Source organism: Glossina fuscipes, unplaced genomic scaffold (assembly GCF_014805625.2).
Source record: "Glossina fuscipes isolate IAEA_lab_2018 unplaced genomic scaffold, Yale_Gfus_2 3, whole genome shotgun sequence".
NCBI lineage: Eukaryota > Metazoa > Arthropoda > Insecta > Diptera > Glossinidae > Glossina > Glossina fuscipes.
In genome coordinates, this window is record NW_023998417.1 from 14996222 (window position 1) to 15014718 (window position 18497).

The window sequence follows — 18497 nt, forward strand, 5'->3', positions numbered from 1 at the left end:
GATTCACAATTATTAGCATTACGTTCCGCGTAAAGGAAAATGCAAAATATATTTTATATTCGTGACCAACAAAAAAATAATAGAAAAAAAAATGTTCAATTTCAAAGAGATCATATTAATATTAACAAAAATATAACAAACAAACACATACACATATATATATATATATATTTATATATCTATATATATATACATATAGATAGATAGATAGATATATATATACATATATAATAAATGCATATACGAATTACTACCGGGACACGAAAGCAGTTCACTACTGCTAGCGAGCAAGTGTCGATAACAACTAAAACAACTGCTTGTACCTCCATTGCACGCTTGTGTGCTTGGTCAAAAAGTGCCTGCTCGTTTCGCTGACATACTAACATACCTATAAAACTACCTACAGATTTGTTCAGTTAGCTGACGAGTAACGATGATGATGATGATGCCCTGTGCAGTGATGTTATTTTAGCTTATAACAAGATACAAATTATGCTATACCTGGCTTAGGTCGCCAGTCATTCAACATAGTACATCTTAAATATCTTATAGGCAATGCGTATTTGGTTTTCTGTACGACTTGGCAGCACTTTATACATTTTTGTTGAAACCCGCCAATAAGCGGACACATTTCGGCTTATTCAAACATGTATGTTCGACTATATTAACTGAAACTTGACTGTTTTTTTCCTTTGAATCGGAGAATATGGTGTATCTGCTTGCCGCTGACGACGCACTAATGGACCTACTTAGCTGATTTAACAATTTCAATTTTTCTAAAGTGGTAAGAAATATTGAAAACTGGGCAATGTTTCAAAACGATAATCCTTACCTTATTTATTCGGACAGACAACAACCACAGATGGTAGTTAGATAGATCAATTTCACTATTAACGGTGGTCAACACGATGCTTGTACTTCATAGCTATGAAGACTGCCGATTTCTATATTATACGTAAATTTAATACACCACCCTGATGGGTACAACCATAGCCATACATTCACTAAGCATATACAAGATTCTACTTTTGTTATTATACGCTTTCGGTTGGGTCAATATTTTCATTTTGTTATAATATCTCTCGCCTCCGCCGCACATCCAACCACCTCAATAGCTCTTTGCGAGTTTCCCGTTTGTTTTTTTCTTTTGTATGTTTGTTATTATTTTTTAACTCGATTTCCAGTTTACTCATCTCCTACATTTTCCTCTCTCTTGTTCGTCTCTCTTACTCAGCTTAAAGCTCATCCTAAAAGAATTGCAAGAATTGCTTTGTGTGTGCTTTGTGTTCTATTGCATTCAATTCGAGAGCGCTGCTTCCTTGCATTCTTCAATACGCTCGTGTAAATACTCTCTGCTTTTTTGGTTTTCCGCTCGTTATCCGCATATGTTATTGTTTTAATTCATTAAATGCATGATGTCTTGTTGACTTTTCAAAACGGCTCTCACTTTCCCATTTAATGTGAAAGTGATGGGATTCTTTTAAAAGCGCAGAAGAAGCATTTCGTTACCGCGTAAATATTTGCGAAGCTATGAACTTTTTGCTAAAAGCACTCCTTCTCGTTTACTGACAGTTACACTTGTCGCTTGAATTCAATCTCAATTGTTACGGTCACAAGCTTTTTGTGTAAGCGTTTGGAAGATGTTTACGCTTTGCTTTGACTTTTATACGCACTACTACATAATATTAGAAGTTTTAAAATAAAAATTTTTTTTTTAAAAATTTGGACACAGCCTGAGATTTTCTTAAATAAAAGGATATACACGTATGGATAGAAGAAGCGAAATGAATATTATAGTTTCGATCAGCTCAATATATATTATAGAAGGCGGATCACACTTACTTTCATCGCCATTATTGTCTTTACATCCCGAAAATAATTAATTATGTGGTACCTTTCACATAGAGGAGACATATTTTCATTAAAAGACAAATGTCTGTCTGTTATACGTGCTAGAAGAATTTCCTCTTTCCGTATATATATTCTTTCCATTATTGTATATATATATATATATATATAATAAGAAGGATTTGAATCGACTGCACCTACTGTAAAAATATTCATTAAGGCAAAGTCGTAGATGTGATGCAAGACATGAAAAGCAAAGCTGGCCGTATAATAATCATATTAATCACATAACCGTAAACTATTAACCGTAAAAATTTATGAAAGCTTTTAAATTTTCATATAAAAATTTAATTATTGCAATTATGAAACTTTTCATGCCTTGAATACAGGAAAAACACTCTAAGATATAAAACACATATAACTGTCAAATGAAATATATGCAAATATATGTACGGACGTACATGCATTAACAGATAAGTGGGTCTAGGTCGATGCCGTACATTGACAGCCGCTACCCCGCAAATATCCGCTTGCTCCTCTTCTACAAAGCATTAGCAATTTTATTAATCATTATTTCAATTTCCGACAAAGCAATAAATTTTCTACCAACTCTGCAAATAGTTGTTGCGTGGACGCAATGTGCACTCACCGTAAAAATAAAATATTATACAAGTAAGTGATGGTTGTTTTTTTTTTTACATTTTGTAAAGTATTTTCCAAAACGCATTTACTAAATTTAAGTGCAAGCAAAAAATGAAAATGCGCTTATTTTGTTTTTGCGAATTTGTGCCAAACGTTTATTAAATTATGCAAAGAAAAGTGATAAAATGAAATAAAAATTAAAAAAAATAAATCAAAGCATCAATTATTTTTGGTCGGGGACCGACATTTTACATTTTACCTAGCGATCTAATCTAATTTCAGTGCCAATGATGAATAAGAAAAATATTTGTTTTCATTCGTCTAAAAACATAAACAATAATTGACTTGGGGCAAATCTTTTAACGTTTACCACCAGAGGCGTATCCAATTTTTTGAGGGATTAGAAATGGGATTAAAATCCAAAACCTACGAATGCTCCAAAAGGCATATCCTGTTAGCTCTTTTAAATTTTAACTCCACGCTAAAATTTCTAAGGATCTGAAGAAGAGCGCCAATCGATTTCAATAAAATGTGAACAAATACACGCACATGTATATGATCATTGCTAAGAAATTACCCGTTACTCCGTAAAATAACGAAGTTGCCATCGTCTTGTTGTTGTGGAATCGATGCAAATGGTCATGCAGGAAAGGCCATGCAAACTAGCCGATATATCGTATATCTCTCTCAAAAATCATAGCCTCCGCTGCTCCTCAGGTTTTTTCCGTCTTGTTTCACGGACCTTGACATTTCCTTGCTTGTCGGCTGAAGCAGCATTCGGGTTAATAAAGGGGCAATGTGAAGAGTACTTTTCCCGCAGAGAGGATTTTATGGAAAATTTACTTATCACCTTAAGCGGTAAACCTTCAGGTTTCGAACCAAACAAACGTATTTCGAGAACATTAACGATAACGTCTATATTATTTTTGATCGATCCGTGAACGCAATTCCATATCATTTTCAATTTTTATACCACTTTTAAGTATAAACTGCATTTATTCTGAAAGGAGCTAGAAAATGGAAATGATTACCTCCGTCTGTTTATATCAGTTGTCTAATCCAACCGAAGAATATCGATCTAAATCGAGCTACAAAGAACTCAGGAATCACACATATCTTTACCATAGCGTTCTTGTAGTTTGGTTGCTTCGCGTGTGCTTAGCGCGTTCCGTTTTTGTGAAATTTAGACTGGTATGTTGACCGCATACATATATTGCATATGGCTTCGTATTTACGTACAAGCAATGTTAGATAAATTGTTTGATTCTTAAATATTAATTGGAAGTAACACGAGAAACACTGTTGATAAGGTCAATACAGGTATACGAGTTGCAACACTTCCTCAGTATGTTTACCCTTGTAGCGTAAACGAGCATAGTTCCTCCGCTTCTAAATTTATTTCAATTGAATTTAGGAAAATTTATTTATACAAGAAGAAAGAAATGAGTGATGAATGGCAACAGATTTGCTCGAGGTAAAGTCTTTTCTTACCATTACTTATTGTTAGTCTTTAGTTTTAATGCGATCACATTGTTATAATGATGGTGTGACTTACAGTACTTACACGGTAACGTCTGTGCATTTGGTAAGAAGTAACATGTACTGAAGTCTCAGCTCATTCGGAAACTAACTAACGAGACGTGCAAATGATGATACATACGTTACATTGACACAGCTAACAACGTAAGCAATGCTAGAAGTTTTCCACGATTCAACATCAGACGATAGAACGCCAGATAGGCGAGCAGACATATGGAAAAGACTAAAGGTAGATCAATTCGTAGTCTCATGCTCATGATCCGTAGTCATCTACAATGTTACAAATAGATGGGGAAATATAACGCACTTCTTTCCATGATGATCTATATAAAAAAAATAAATAAATAAAAAAAAGAGTTGAGCAAGAAACCACTCTAGATGCACTTATGTGTACATAGATTGGCATGTGCGGAAGTACATGCATGTATGCGTGCGTACACTGATGTTTATTGCACTTAAAGAAAATTTTTAACAAAATTTACATCTTTTTATCAATTGCCGAAGAATGGAAATAACAAACTCTGCCATTGCCTGCCTTTGTCATGGCACGCATAGCATGAACAAACAAGTTTGCATATTTAATAAATTAAGGGCGAATATATTTCGAGATGAATAGACGCTACCCAATGCTTCTTAAATAGTTTATGTTCTTCTAGGTTTCAACTCTGAATATTTACTATTTATAAAGATTTATTTCATCTTTTCAAGGAGAAGACGATTCTCTATCGAGGTGATGCGAACCCGGAAATGTAGAAAAGCAGTAGAAGTAGGATAAAAATTAATCCATTTATTAAGCTAAGGCAATGTGTGGCAAACTTGCTCCCGGAATTACGCACTTATTCAAATTGAAAAGTAAATCCAAGTGGCACTCACTCTTTTCAAGCTGCGTCTAACAGAATTAAAAAACTGGCTTTCATTTACCGCATGCTATGCAATGAACCATGAACGGTAGAAACCAATGCTTCTTCATTTTTCTAAATGTAGAGAACAAGCAATTTTTACTTTTGTATACATTTAATAGCAAACGGAAGTACTTAATTTCAAAACAGCGCTTTTCATAGTCAACTCCATAAAATGAAGGTATATTAACCTCCTTATTTGGTTTGCAGTATTTTAAAAGTTGATAAAAAAAAAAAAAATAGAAGACAAAGCTCGTATACGACCGGCTTGATTCCTAAGCAATATTTACAAAGGTGGCTAAGTGTTCAAAACTATGTCTAACAAATCGAAAACTTTAAATTGCTTTCGTTAGTATCTCATAAGGGATAGGCGTTAGCTATCTAATGTTTCGGCTTAAAAATTATTAAAGCTTTAAAAAAACGTTTCATATGAAATCTACTATGACCTGCTTGATAACCTTATAACTGAAAACAGACAGCGAATTTTTATTTGCTTTCCGTTCGTAAGCGGTTTCCCAGACAACATTCAACCTTTCTTATTTCTTATTATTGCCTTTCTTCAGCAAATAATGCCACTTTCCCTTGCCATGACATGTCTTCATTGTTTCCTATTGCTGACTGCTGCTTCATATTCTAATCGCAAACACTAAGTACCATCGACTGCTATGGAACAGAGTAAGCGTGCTCCCCGCACTCTCTGTTCTAAGACTTGGACAGGCGCACTGAATGGCCCAGCCTACGGAAGACTGATTATGTTTAAATTCAGGTGCCACTTTAGATATATAAAATATAATTTATTCGTAGACCCATCCGAAATGTATTTATAAAGCACATCAGACTAAAGAAACTTCCATTAATGCACACATAGACAAAAAGATATTTGACTAAGGAGTTGAGCATGAATTACCTAAGTGTCTGGATAAAATAGCTAACTTACGTCTCCCAACAATGCCTGACTGCAGTGCGTTGATTGTTATGCAAGACATACAATTTGAAATTGGAAATATATGATATATCGGACCAGGAGGCACTTACAAGTCCGCTATATTTAAGCGTGCAACCAAGTTTGAAAGCATTTGCACATGCACGCTTAGCTATACATACATGCAAATGTAAAACTGGTTTGGATACCATGACCCACTAAACTTAAGCAAAACAATTTTCATAGGTTTTATAAGCCGCGCAATGTGGAAAGAAAATACAGAAATGCACTCAATATGTTTTCTATATGTATGTATGTGAGTCACAATAATTGCACTTTTGATATAAGAAAAAATATATAACTGCATGGGCAAAGTTCTTCTTAGTTGCTAAAGATTTCCCAAAGAGAACAAATGCTAAAACCAAATTGTTACACCGTATGGTTACAGAAACGCTAGCTTTGCATGAGACAAGACCAAAGCAGCGTTTTTATGTTATGTTTTATGATATTTAAAAGAAGAACAATCTGTGGTTTGCTCATGAATTCGTTTACGGCAAACTGTCAATAATATTGTTAAGTGAGAATGTTTGTACAGCCCCATTAACCAGTCGTCAGCGAAGCTAGACCGTATTTTATGAAAACTAAAAACTTCATTCAATAATTGCACCTTTCATATAGCAAGCCAGTGTGGAATATATATTATCTACGATATGCTACAAATTTGAAACGATGTTCCGCATGCATCGGAGCAGAGCCTTTTCTTTCATTGTGTTCTCTTTTTACCTATCTATATAGTCTTCAAACTATCTGTTGTGTCCCTTTTCACTCTACCTGTTTCTTCTTACATGCCCGACTCCACCAGCAACGTTGAAATTCAAGGCAAGGAACAGAAGAGCAGCTTGAAGAAAATGTCTAGCAAAAATGGTTATGGCTTAGTGCCAAAGAAAATGTAATGAATTTTTCTTAGCAAAGAAAATGATTGCTAAAACAGAACGGCACTGAAAATGTAACAAGTTTGTACAGAAGAAAGAAGCACTAAGATTAGTTTAATGGGATGGCAACTGAAATAAGTGAGAAAGTCTTTTCTGATTGTAGGTAGGCTGCTTGGAATGGCTCTATTGCGAAATATAAATTCAAAACTTGGGAAGACACTGTTCCAGGTATATAGCCGAAATTCAAGGATTGAAACTCGGGAAGAAAAATGGATTAAAAACTATGATTGTCTATTGCCTGCCTCTGCTTGATCATTAACAAGCGAACAACTTTCTTCTTTTCTCCTTGTGTCGTGTGCGTTTTTACTTTTAATTTCAATCGTTGAAATCCTTCTTTTATTGACTTTGCAGAGTTTGTAAATTTTCTGCTAATCCGAGCATTTTCTGTGCGCAACTAATGTTTCACATACCTTTTCACATCTCACCTGCAGGCATTAGTTAGTGAAGCAGTGAACTGAATTTCACTTCACGGACGAGCTCCGAAAATTATCAGCTTTGCCACTGTCGCCAATGGGACAATCTATTGGCCAAAAATTTTCGATATGCTAATAAGAGAAATCTTTGTTGTTTTTGTTATATTATTATCACTTCATGTTGAATAATTTTTATTAAAGACAAGTTTTTTAGAATTTGTTTTTTTTTTTTTTTTTCTTTTGCTTTTTCTATAACAAATAAGACACATTTGCAATTTGGTAAAGAAAGAGGACCGGCGGCGAAATGCATTGGACTTCGTAACGTGTTTTCCTGTTTGCAGACAAATGAAAAGTGGCCCGTATTTAAAGTCATTAAATAAAACCCAATTTTGGAAACGCGCTGTACACGTACTTGGGTATTAATAGTCGCTGAACATGTGTTTGTAATGCTGCAATATAATGGGTTTAACAACTCAAGTTCATTGCACTTCTGTACTGTCAATGACAATGTATTATTAAAACATTTACCATTTTCTCATTATGAGCTCGGACAACTATCTTGATTTTTTTTTCTTTTAACTTATTAGCCGGTTATTCTGTTTGTGTTTCCATGTACATATACCCTCTTGCGTGTATATACTTATATTCCAATTACAAAGTAATGCGTTCGGAAAGCTGCTCTCTGACGCTTTATTAAATATTTGTTACATTCGCTACATGTAGACAAATAGACGCATACACAACGGTACACCAGCATTATTTCATCAACAAAATTTTATGGTATAGTTAACCGGCTCAAGTCATATATATACCCACGTAAATACAATTTATACGCGTTATACATTGCATTTTTGTTGAATGGATTTAAAAAAAAAAAAACTTGCCACTAGGTAGAATTCGTTTTGATAGTATAGTTGCTGACTGTGAGAAACTGGAGATTGCTTTCCTGAAGCACTTGCTTTCGCATAAATAGAAGCATAAGTTCTATCATACTTATATGCACGTTACCGCATATGTCTGCAATTTTCTGCTAATTTAAATACCACGAAGTTCGAAACGAAGTACATCGTTGGATTAGGGTACACGAAAGTTTGATCTGCTCAAAAGAACATTTTTTTAGGGATCAGCCAAAGAGAAATGGACAAAAGATATAGATGGAATCGCGAGACTAAGTTCTCGTTTTCCGCAGAGATTTTTTCTAAATCGTCCCTGATATCCCTACTTGTAAAAATACTTGCATATACTTCATAGCCACTACGATACGTTACAAATATTGCGCAAAACTAACAAACTCCTATAGGGTAAACATAAGAAACATTTACTTTTAACCTACATAAGATGTATAGGTAGATATACTTTATATAAGAAAGGTCTTACTACTTATTTGTCATGGTGTGTTCAAATATGTTCAAAGGCTTATAATAAAAAATAATACTTTTTTGGCGGCGCCTTTTCCTGCAATTATCAGCTATAGTGGCTTTAAGTTGCCGAAATGACTGCACAGATTATCTTCCCATCTTACTATAGTTGATTTTCATTGTCAAGGTAAACAACTGAGAAACGAAAATTGTCATTTTCATTATATGGCATATGTATTAAAGTGCAAGGTTATCTTAGGTTTGAAATAAGTACAAGATGGAATTTGTCCTTTCTTCCAATCGTACGCACATGTGTAGCAAATTAACTACGGGGCCTTGAAACACTTTTTCTTCTTGTCTTGCGTTATTTTTTGTTCCACTTTGTGGAATTTTTTATCGTTTTACGAACGACCGCAATTGTGTTTTTTAAATGTCATCTCGGTCTTTAACATAACCATAGATTACGAAAATTTCTCAGGCAACTACACGTACACGTAAGTATTGAGAGCTTCGTTCGTGGGCATCTTACATTTTTGGTTCATTCGTAATATTTGCCTGATGATTAGAACAAAGCTAATATTTATACACAATAGTCCTTCAACAAATAATATTTTTATACTGATCTGTGAATAGTGTAGATCTAGATTGAACGCGTTAAGTAGCAGAAAACTAGAATTGATATCAAACTTTGTGTCAAGTGAGATACTTGTCTTTTTGCATGCATTAGTTCTGATCGATCGTACCGAAGGCGGCGAAATGCATGAAAATCATATAGAAAATCTTACTTGTCCGAATATGTTAGGTGTTTATTACTTCAAACGTGAGACCTTGATGTTGATCCTAAGATTTGAAGGTAAACACAAATTGTCGTTGTTAATTAAGAAAAAAATAATGTGCAAAACTTCCACGCACGCACATGCAATATATATGTTTTGCATGAATGAAGTGCTTGTCTAATTTTAGTCTTGCTATAGCACGTGAGGAAGGTGAAGATCCTCAGATAATAAAATTGAAAAACATTGTAGCACTTGTTTACTCAATTGAAAGTCCTTTAGATGTGATCCCTAATCAAAAGCACAAATTCACTTATTACCTAAGATCGGTTCGATCAAGACAATAACGCTTTGTAGTTCAAGTTTCAGCAATATAGCTAAACAACTCTCGATGAAATGAACGTTTTGAAGCATTTGCTTAGAACTGAAGATTTATTTGGTGAAAATTAAGAGAGATTGATCGAGAAGGAGCCGTACAGTCCGGACTCTACCACGTCATCATTTATGTCGCTGTCTGCGCAACTCGCTTAACGGATTTTGTTACTTTACAGTAACGATATATAAAATTCATATTGTTTCGGCCGTTTAAAGATTAAACGGCCTCGAACTTCAGACTTTATTGCTGTAGATGTCTGACAACGCAAGTAAACTTCAACTTAAGATTATTATGGGAAAAAACTTTTTAAATAGTCTCCACTTCATTGATTGAGTTTAAATTCAATTTCAGCTTGGCAGAGATTTATTTCTGGCATTCCGAAAACACTAATTTCATTCATTGCTATTAACAACAACAATGAGACATAATTAATTATGTGAATGTGACATTTTTATTCAGTACTCCTCGTTTAAAGTTGTATTTCCTGATCTTCCCTACGAGTATACAGAAGTAATAAACATAATAGTTTATAATGTAATGTTGTTCTCAAAATTCAAACGCAGGAGACAATTCGTTGGAAAAGAAGGCTTTATCCCTTTTGGTACATTTTTCATAAAACAAGGTAATACCCATCTGGCGATCTACTTAATCGATGTTGCGATTAAATAGATTTTATTCTTTTTTTACTTTTTATAAAACGTTACGTTTTCATACTTTATCGTACACCATTTAGCTGTGATCGGCTTCAGTTTTATTCTCATCGCCTTTCAATGCTTTGAAAAGAGTTAAAGTCAAGTATTGAAAAGGAATGAATAAAAATATTATGTTGGGCTTAACGCCTACCTATGCAATATATATCAATATTATATAAAAAAAAAAATTACCTAAAACACTACATGCAAAACAAATGAGAACGAATATACGCTTATTTTCAAAGGGGCACAATACATGCAAAACAAATGAGAACGAATATGCGTTTATTTTCAAAAGGGGCACAATACATGCAAAACAAATGAGAACGAATATACGCTTATTTAATCAAACAACTTGGGTAATAGAACTTGCATATAGAACATTTATGCGGAACAGAGACGGAATTATCGTACAAAACTTTTGAGAATAACCACCAACACAATCAGCAAATTTCATGTGCTTTTCCGTACATATTTGAAAGTTGTGCGTGCGGACGGGATTCATGTTTACTTATACATGTATATAAACATGTATGAAATATCAACTCAATGCAATTCAATTAGTTTCAACAAAATCATTTCATAAGTGAGTGCTTGCGAAAAAAAATTGTAAAAGAGGAAGAAAAAAAGGTTAAAAATTAGAAAAAGAAATTTGTTAAAAAGTGAAATAACAAAAATTTATGCCTATCTTAAATATTTATAATAATATATATACATATATATATTAATCATAAAATATTAAAAAAATTAGGAATTGGAATTCTATTGGCGGCAATTGTGACGTGAATTCTTTTTGATTCCTAGGATATATCATGTACAAAACTATTAATTTCTTCTAGAGGACAAGTATATATATTGCTATTTGATTAATTGGTTTTCCCATTACTCTATCTTTACCACCTTCACTTCTGGAATAATCCAAGCAAAATGATAATTCGGTTTTTTATCGCATACTTACCCAGACTGTACAAAAATTTCATGAACACCAAAATGTCTTTTGATGAAACATATAGACAATAAGAATTGTATGTGGTGCATTTATTAAATTCGTACCTAACAAAACCTGTTGGAATGGGGCTTTTCCAAGTCCCATTACAGTCTGTACGTTTTAATGTTACAGTAACAATGTTGAAATTCTGCAGAAAAAGGGAAGAGAATAAGGAGAAAAAACAGGAAACAATCACGTATAAAAAATGTATACGTCGGCTATCACCTGTTTTTACTAGATTTGCAATGCAAACTATCATACACAGAGTTTTTACTAGATAATTTTACTTTTAATTTCTCCAAATCACGTGGTAAGTAAGCCACACTGTTTTGTATAAAAACGCATTAGAAATTTTTTAATATAAAAACTCAATCTCGCGGCGTTTCAAAATAATGTCTTGTTTACTTCATGCATATTTTAATGATGACGATCCAACATCGCTATGTTTGGTAAAGAAACGTTTTAGTTGGCATTACTGTATGTCACGTCAATCAATCGAATTTTTGTAATTTCGTCTATAAAGAGGAGATCAATTTTTCTAAAAGGATAACCAAAATTTGTGAAAGCTATAAACTTTGAAAAAGAGAAAAGAAAAATGAATACTTCAACTCAATTTCCTCGTTTCGAGAAACCGGTAGTGCAGTTCAACGAAACAGGGTGGGGGCCTTGTGAGTTGCCGGATACATTTAAGGATGTGCCGTATCAGCCCTTTAGCAAAAGTGATCGATTGGGCAAAATTTGTGATTGGACGAATACATCAAGTAGCGATAAAAAGTATCAAAGTGAGTAGAATCTTCGTTTGCATCTTTGAATACTTATTTAATTTGTGAGGTTATGTTTTAAATCGACCATTTTTGCACCCATAAATGAGAAGTGCTCGTTTTGTCGATAGCGTGTTGGCGTTACGGCAGAATATCCAATCTTTCCTATTTTTTTTGTTAAGATAAAGGTATCGTAGCTACGAAAATTCGATGAGCAACAAATATAATTTTCTTACTTACTTTTACAAATACTGTACATAAGGAAACCGAATATTTGAAAAGTAAATATGTATATTATAGATAAGTATGCTTCGTCGTTTGGCACTGGCAATCAGTATGCTTATTATCATGAAGAAGATGAAACTACTTTCCATTTAGTGGACACAGCTCGTGACCAAAAGCCACCGCACCAACGTGGACGTTTTCGTACTAATTTACGCAATACAAGGTAGTGTTCCAATGTCTAAGCTTTTGCATATGTTTTTTTAATAACATTTTATTTAAAAAGGGCCGGACGGGGTCGCAATACTCGCGGGGGTTTGAATTCTGTAATGACTACATTGGGCGGTAAGAATATAAAGTCTCGCGACGCACGTCGGGGTATGACAAAGAAATTCGGTGCCCGGAATGTTCCCCCTAAGATACGTGAGTCCTCGGTCGCTGTACGCTCGGACTGGACTTCCATCGAAGAAATGGACTTTCCGCGTCTTATGAAATTATCCTTGCCGAATATTAAAGAAGGCGAAGATATTATAACATGTGGGACTTTGGAATTTTACGATAAAACTTATGATCGCATTAATGTTAAGAGTGAAAAACCTCTGCAAAAAATTGACCGAATTGTCCATACAGTGACAACTACGGATGATCCTGTTATACGTCGCTTGTCTAAAACTATTGGCAATGTTTTTGCTACCGATGCCATATTGGCTACCATTATGTGTTCGACTCGTTCTAATTATTCTTGGGATATTGTGATTGAAAAGTTCGGTAAGTCGTTAATATGAGTATTGAGTTCAGTTCAATGGAAAATAACTATAAGTTCGTTATTTTTCGCTTTTACAAAGGCGATAAGATATTTATGGACAAGCGCGACAATACGGAATTTGATTTATTGACGGTAAATGAAACTTCCGTGGAACCACCAACCGATGATGACAGCTCCCCCAATTCGCCAAGAAATCTTGCAATTGAAGCCACATTTATTAACCATAACTTCAGCCAACAAGTCCTAAAAACTGGACCTAACGAATCTAAATACAAGTTCGATGAGCCCAATCCATTTATAAGCGAAGACGAAGATATTGAGGTAGCCAGCGTTGGCTACCGTTATAAAAAGTGGGATCTCGGAAGCGATATTGTATGCTTTGCATTTTACATTAAATTATCAAACATTGAAAGCAAAACTGTTTTCTTATAAAGGTTCTGGTGGCACGTTGCGAACATGACGGTGTTTTTCAAACGCCTAATGGTGATCATCAATTTTTATCAATCAAAGCGTTAAATGAGTGGGATTCGAAATTAGCTAACGGTATGGAGTGGCGCCAAAAGTTAGATACTCAACGTGGTGCTGTTCTTGCTAATGAATTACGTAACAACGCCTGCAAATTAGCTAAGTGGACTGTTCAAGCTGTTCTGGCTGGCTCGGATCAACTTAAATTAGGTTATGTGTCACGTATTAATTCTCGCGATCCATCAAGGCACGTTATCTTAGGTACACAGCAATTTAAACCCCACGAGTTCGCTGCTCAGAGCAACTTAAGCATGGACAATGCTTGGGGCGTATTACGTTGCATTATAGACATTGTTATGAAGCAGAAGGATGGAAAATATTTAATTATGAAAGATCCCAATAAGCCCATGATACGTTTGTATGACATACCAGACAACACATTTGACAGTGACGATTCCGATGACGGCGAAGGTGACGATGGCGAAGCTTTTCAACCGGTTTACAATTATGGAAATAAGTAAATGTATTGTCCTATCAGTATCATTGAAGAACTAAATACAATTACATTTACTTTAAAATACAAAAATAAAATTCGTGGATTACAACCATTTAATAAGGTCATCGGGTCTTCGTTGCAGAAACATGTACAGCTCGATTGCGTGCCATGACAGCCAATTATTAAATTTTTTGTAAACCAAAAGGGATATTAATGCTTCAAAGAGATTTTATTGAAAAAAAAATCAAAGCAAATAATAGATGTGATGCGCCAAATTTGATCAATTTCATAAGTTTTTAAAGATACTCATGCGTTATACATGTATTTTTTCCTTCTAAGGTACTAAACAACGCCCACGCGCCCGCGCAGCATCCTAACAGAGCTATTTCCGAAATTTGTTTACAAAAAGCATTCAGTATAAACGGACTCAGTATTTCAAACTGCTAAATAGAATATTTACATAGATTACAAGAACAAATGAAAAATGTATCAAAATCTGCATCGTTTTTATGAATTTGTGTTACTACAGCGGTTCACTCAAGGATATTGTTATTTTGAGTATTGCAATACTAATTACTATGTTAGTATATTTATGGAGAATGCGTTTTGCAATATCTTCAGAAAAATAGCTGATGTTGGCCTGTCATTGATTGCTTTCTACCTTTGGTTGTCAATACCGTTTCATAACCTCAATTAAAATACTGTTGATACAGACTTGATTTGACTTGCCAAGTTCGTTTTATCTGTTTGAATCATAGAATCTTTAATTGCGTACAAAATAAGTTTGAGAATATGCTCTATAAATTTTTTTGTAACGGGTGCTACAAACTGCTATTATAATCTACTATTCTTAGAAACGTCAAGAATATATGATCTGCATTTCTTCTCTCTTTCTTATATATAAAAGAGAGGTGTATTGCAAAGTTTTTCAATCAGATCTTTCGTGATGTTCCTTTCGAGAGTGCATTTTTAATTATTATCTTTGAGAGCTTTGCTTAAGCTGCTGCTTGATGTTTTCAGTCGTTTAGTTACTGTCTAACTAGTATTACGTTCAAACGTTGGCGGGTAACGGTAATTGGTGGCAAATTTCTCAACAAATTCATTTTGATAAAATAAAAAATGCGAAAATGCTTGAAAGTCTCACTAAAAAACGTTTTTTTAGTGATTACATTAAGTGTAGCCACAAGAGCGGGTAATGAAACAACATATAATAATAAACTCCTCGTGCTTGTCATAATTATTGTATTGAATTAAAAATCTATACGCTTTCGAGCAAACAAAAAAAAACCTGCATGCATTGTATATATGTATGTTTGTTCTAAGACGATAAGATTTCTATAATTCATTATACAACAAATTTCCAATGTTTTCTGAAAATTTTGATTAACTGAAACATTGCTCTTTCACTCGGACAATATTGATATAATAAGAAGTCGCAAGCAGTTAAGTGGAATTAATATTTCGGTCCCTAGAAAACATATAAACGCACAAAATAAATTTTGAATATTTAATTTCGATTGCTGTTGGAGAAATCTCACGACACTGCACTCTTCTTTAGAATATGTTTTCTGCATATTCATTACTAAATAAATGTTTTCAAACATTTTGAAGAGAATGGCAATTTAACGCACACTTCCTCGACAGAGAAGTTATCCGTGCGAATACTGTCCTGCATAGACATGTATGGCATCGTTAATATACGTTTATCAACGTCAATGTGCGAAGCAGCATTACTTTATAAAACATAAGAATCAATGTATGAAATCCAATCTACAAATGTACATATATAAAATGTAAAATTTAAAAAACTTTCTCCCTCGCTAGCAATCGAATGAATTTGTTTTTGAGATTAGACAAATCCCAAAAAAATAGCATATATTTCGATTTTATCTAGGTGCTCGCTCAAAATCGTTCGTACTTTACACTACAAATTTGTTCAAATGAAACTCAAACGTTTGCACTTTACTAGCGTAGCAAGCGGTTAAGCAGCTAACAAGTTTAGTAACGCAACTTATAAATATGTAATTTTATTTTAATTTTCATGCTGTTTTTCTTCGTGACATGGTCACGAAGACTCAAATCTTAGCGATCAACGTGATAATCAATAATATGGTTACGTGACATTGACCTTTTCAATTATTCTACCTAACCACTTTATTTTACCTTTTTCGTAGCATTACTATAAATGATAAGCGAAAGAGATCTACCTGGGCCTTAGTTCAAGGCTCGCACGCGCTCTTTGTTGTAACCAAAATAAACGGCTCTTAAGTGTTCTTTAAGGATAAAATGTTCATAACGTACTATTTTAGGTTTCGTTTGCGTGCAAAGTAAATCCGAGGCGATATTTGAAGCTTACAATTTCTTTTCAGGCAAGAGCGTCTTCATGGCATACTTGGCTTAATTCGTACTCGCGCAAATAGTTTTCTTCGTTCTTTCAACTTTTTTTTATATCTTTTATAGCGGTAGTGGGGTACGGCATATGCACAAATCCAAATCAGGAAGCCGGCCTTTGTATATCAATTCAAGACTGCGGTTTGCTTTTTGAAATTCTAACGACAAATCTCACCGCTGAAAACAAAGCATTCTTACAAGAAAGTCAATGTGGACAAGATAAATCCCAGTCATCGAGTGCTCTGCAAGTCTTGGTATATCTTCACATGATTGGAAATATAATAAAAGTTTCCTGTTTATTTTCCTTGATTGCTTATTTCCCTCCTTTCTCCACCTTAAAGGTTTGCTGCCCGCATCGTTTGCTTAAAGAAAGAACTACGGAATCAAAAGGCGTGCCCGGCAACACACTACCAGAGGTAGGAACATGTGGTCATGTTCTGAGCACGCGCATCTACGGAGGTAACGTTACTAAGATTGATGAGTTTCCCTGGATGACTTTAATTAGATACCAAACTGGTATGATAACGTAGAATGGAGAAACTTTTATACCGAATTTCACGTTTTTCATTGTTTCGGCAAAGGTCTCAATACTTTTGGGTTTTTCTGCGGGGGTACTCTGATCAACTCACGTTATGTTTTAACTGCAGGTCACTGTTTAAAACATCCTGATATGCCTGCTTCATGGCAAGTTTACAGTGTTCGCTTAGGAGAGTGGAACATAGAAACAAATCCGGATTGTGTTGAAGATGTGAGGGGCAAAAAAGACTGCGCCCCTCCCCATAAGGACGTTCTTATCGAATATGCAATAGCTCATGCCAATTATGTAGCAAACTCCAAGGATCAATTTAATGATATTGCTTTGATACGTTTAATCGAGAGTGTTGAGTATACTTTTTTTATAGCGCCTATCTGTTTACCTACATCTGACGAATTAAGAAGTAAAAGTTTCGTAAATACTACCATGGATGTAGCAGGTTGGGGCTTAACAGAAAAGAAAGTTCCCAGCTCGGTGAAATTAAAAATTATGGTCGATGTTTGGAATATAAGTAGTTGCCAGAGTACGTACCGAACTTTTCAAATGCCCATCAGCGAGGAAATACAATTGTGCGCAGGCGGTGCTCCTTCGATTGATACCTGCCGTGGAGATTCCGGCGGGCCTCTAATGACAACGCAAAAAATTAATGGCAGGGAGGCTTACTACGTAGTGGGCGTTGTATCATATGGACCCAGACCCTGCGGCCTGCAAGGTTGGCCAGGTGTGTATACGAGAGTTGGACAGTACATCAATTGGATCAAAAGCAATTTAGTAGCATAAACGCAATTATCGACTTAACGTCTTATAAATAAAAATACTCTAAATAAAGTCTTTCGCGCCAAAGGCTTGCATTTGACTTAGACCCATTTTTTTGCAATGAAAATATTTCGAAACAAGGTAAAATATAAAGTGACAATGAGACATGCTATGTAAACTTATTTGCAAGCGTAACGAAAATAGCATAGTCCAAATTGTAGTTTGGAAAATTTGGATACATAACCAATGCAAAACAATGCGATCAACGATGGCAATTGAGTTAAGCTAAAGAGAGTAAAAATAGGAGAAGACAAGATAAAATCGTATATACCCCTACAGCTTCTAGAAATACTTTAATAATATTACATTTACACACTTTTGCATATACAAATCACTTGCTAAATATATGAAAATAATCGGCAAACAACAACAAAACACCGAACAAAAGCTGAAGAAGGAATAACGAAAAGTCAGATTTCTAATCTTCAAGTAAGTTGACAAGCAATCAGCTGTACAGCCAGGGCATCATTGTTTGTTTACGTAGCAAGTTTCTTTAGTTCAATTAATTGATATGGTTTGCAATGAAGCAATAGTTTCTGATTAACTAACTATTAGACAAAAGCATTCGTTTTCCCATGTATGAGAGTGCTTCCAGAATCATGT

At 34.5% G+C, this 18497-nt stretch overlaps 2 protein-coding genes across 2 annotated transcripts; both read left to right on the forward strand.

Annotated features, from left to right (window-relative positions):
* The first annotated feature begins 11904 nt into the window (after positions 1-11904).
* On the forward strand, positions 11905-14331 carry LOC119634697 (eukaryotic translation initiation factor 3 subunit D-1). Its single transcript, XM_038029007.1, has 5 exons — positions 11905-12224; positions 12504-12651; positions 12712-13193; positions 13271-13563; positions 13626-14331. The coding sequence occupies exons 1-5, from the start codon at positions 12038-12040 to the stop codon at positions 14175-14177; spliced, it is 1662 nt and encodes a 553-aa protein (XP_037884935.1). The 5' UTR covers positions 11905-12037; the 3' UTR covers positions 14178-14331.
* An 823-nt stretch (positions 14332-15154) lies between these two features.
* LOC119634677 (serine protease easter-like) lies at positions 15155-17934 on the forward strand. The gene is made up of 4 exons (XM_038028967.1): positions 15155-15344; positions 16613-16797; positions 16885-17059; positions 17125-17934. Exons 1-4 carry the CDS (start codon positions 15272-15274, stop codon positions 17856-17858), a joined length of 1167 nt encoding a protein of 388 aa, XP_037884895.1. The 5' UTR covers positions 15155-15271; the 3' UTR covers positions 17859-17934.
* The last annotated feature ends 563 nt before the right edge of the window (positions 17935-18497 follow it).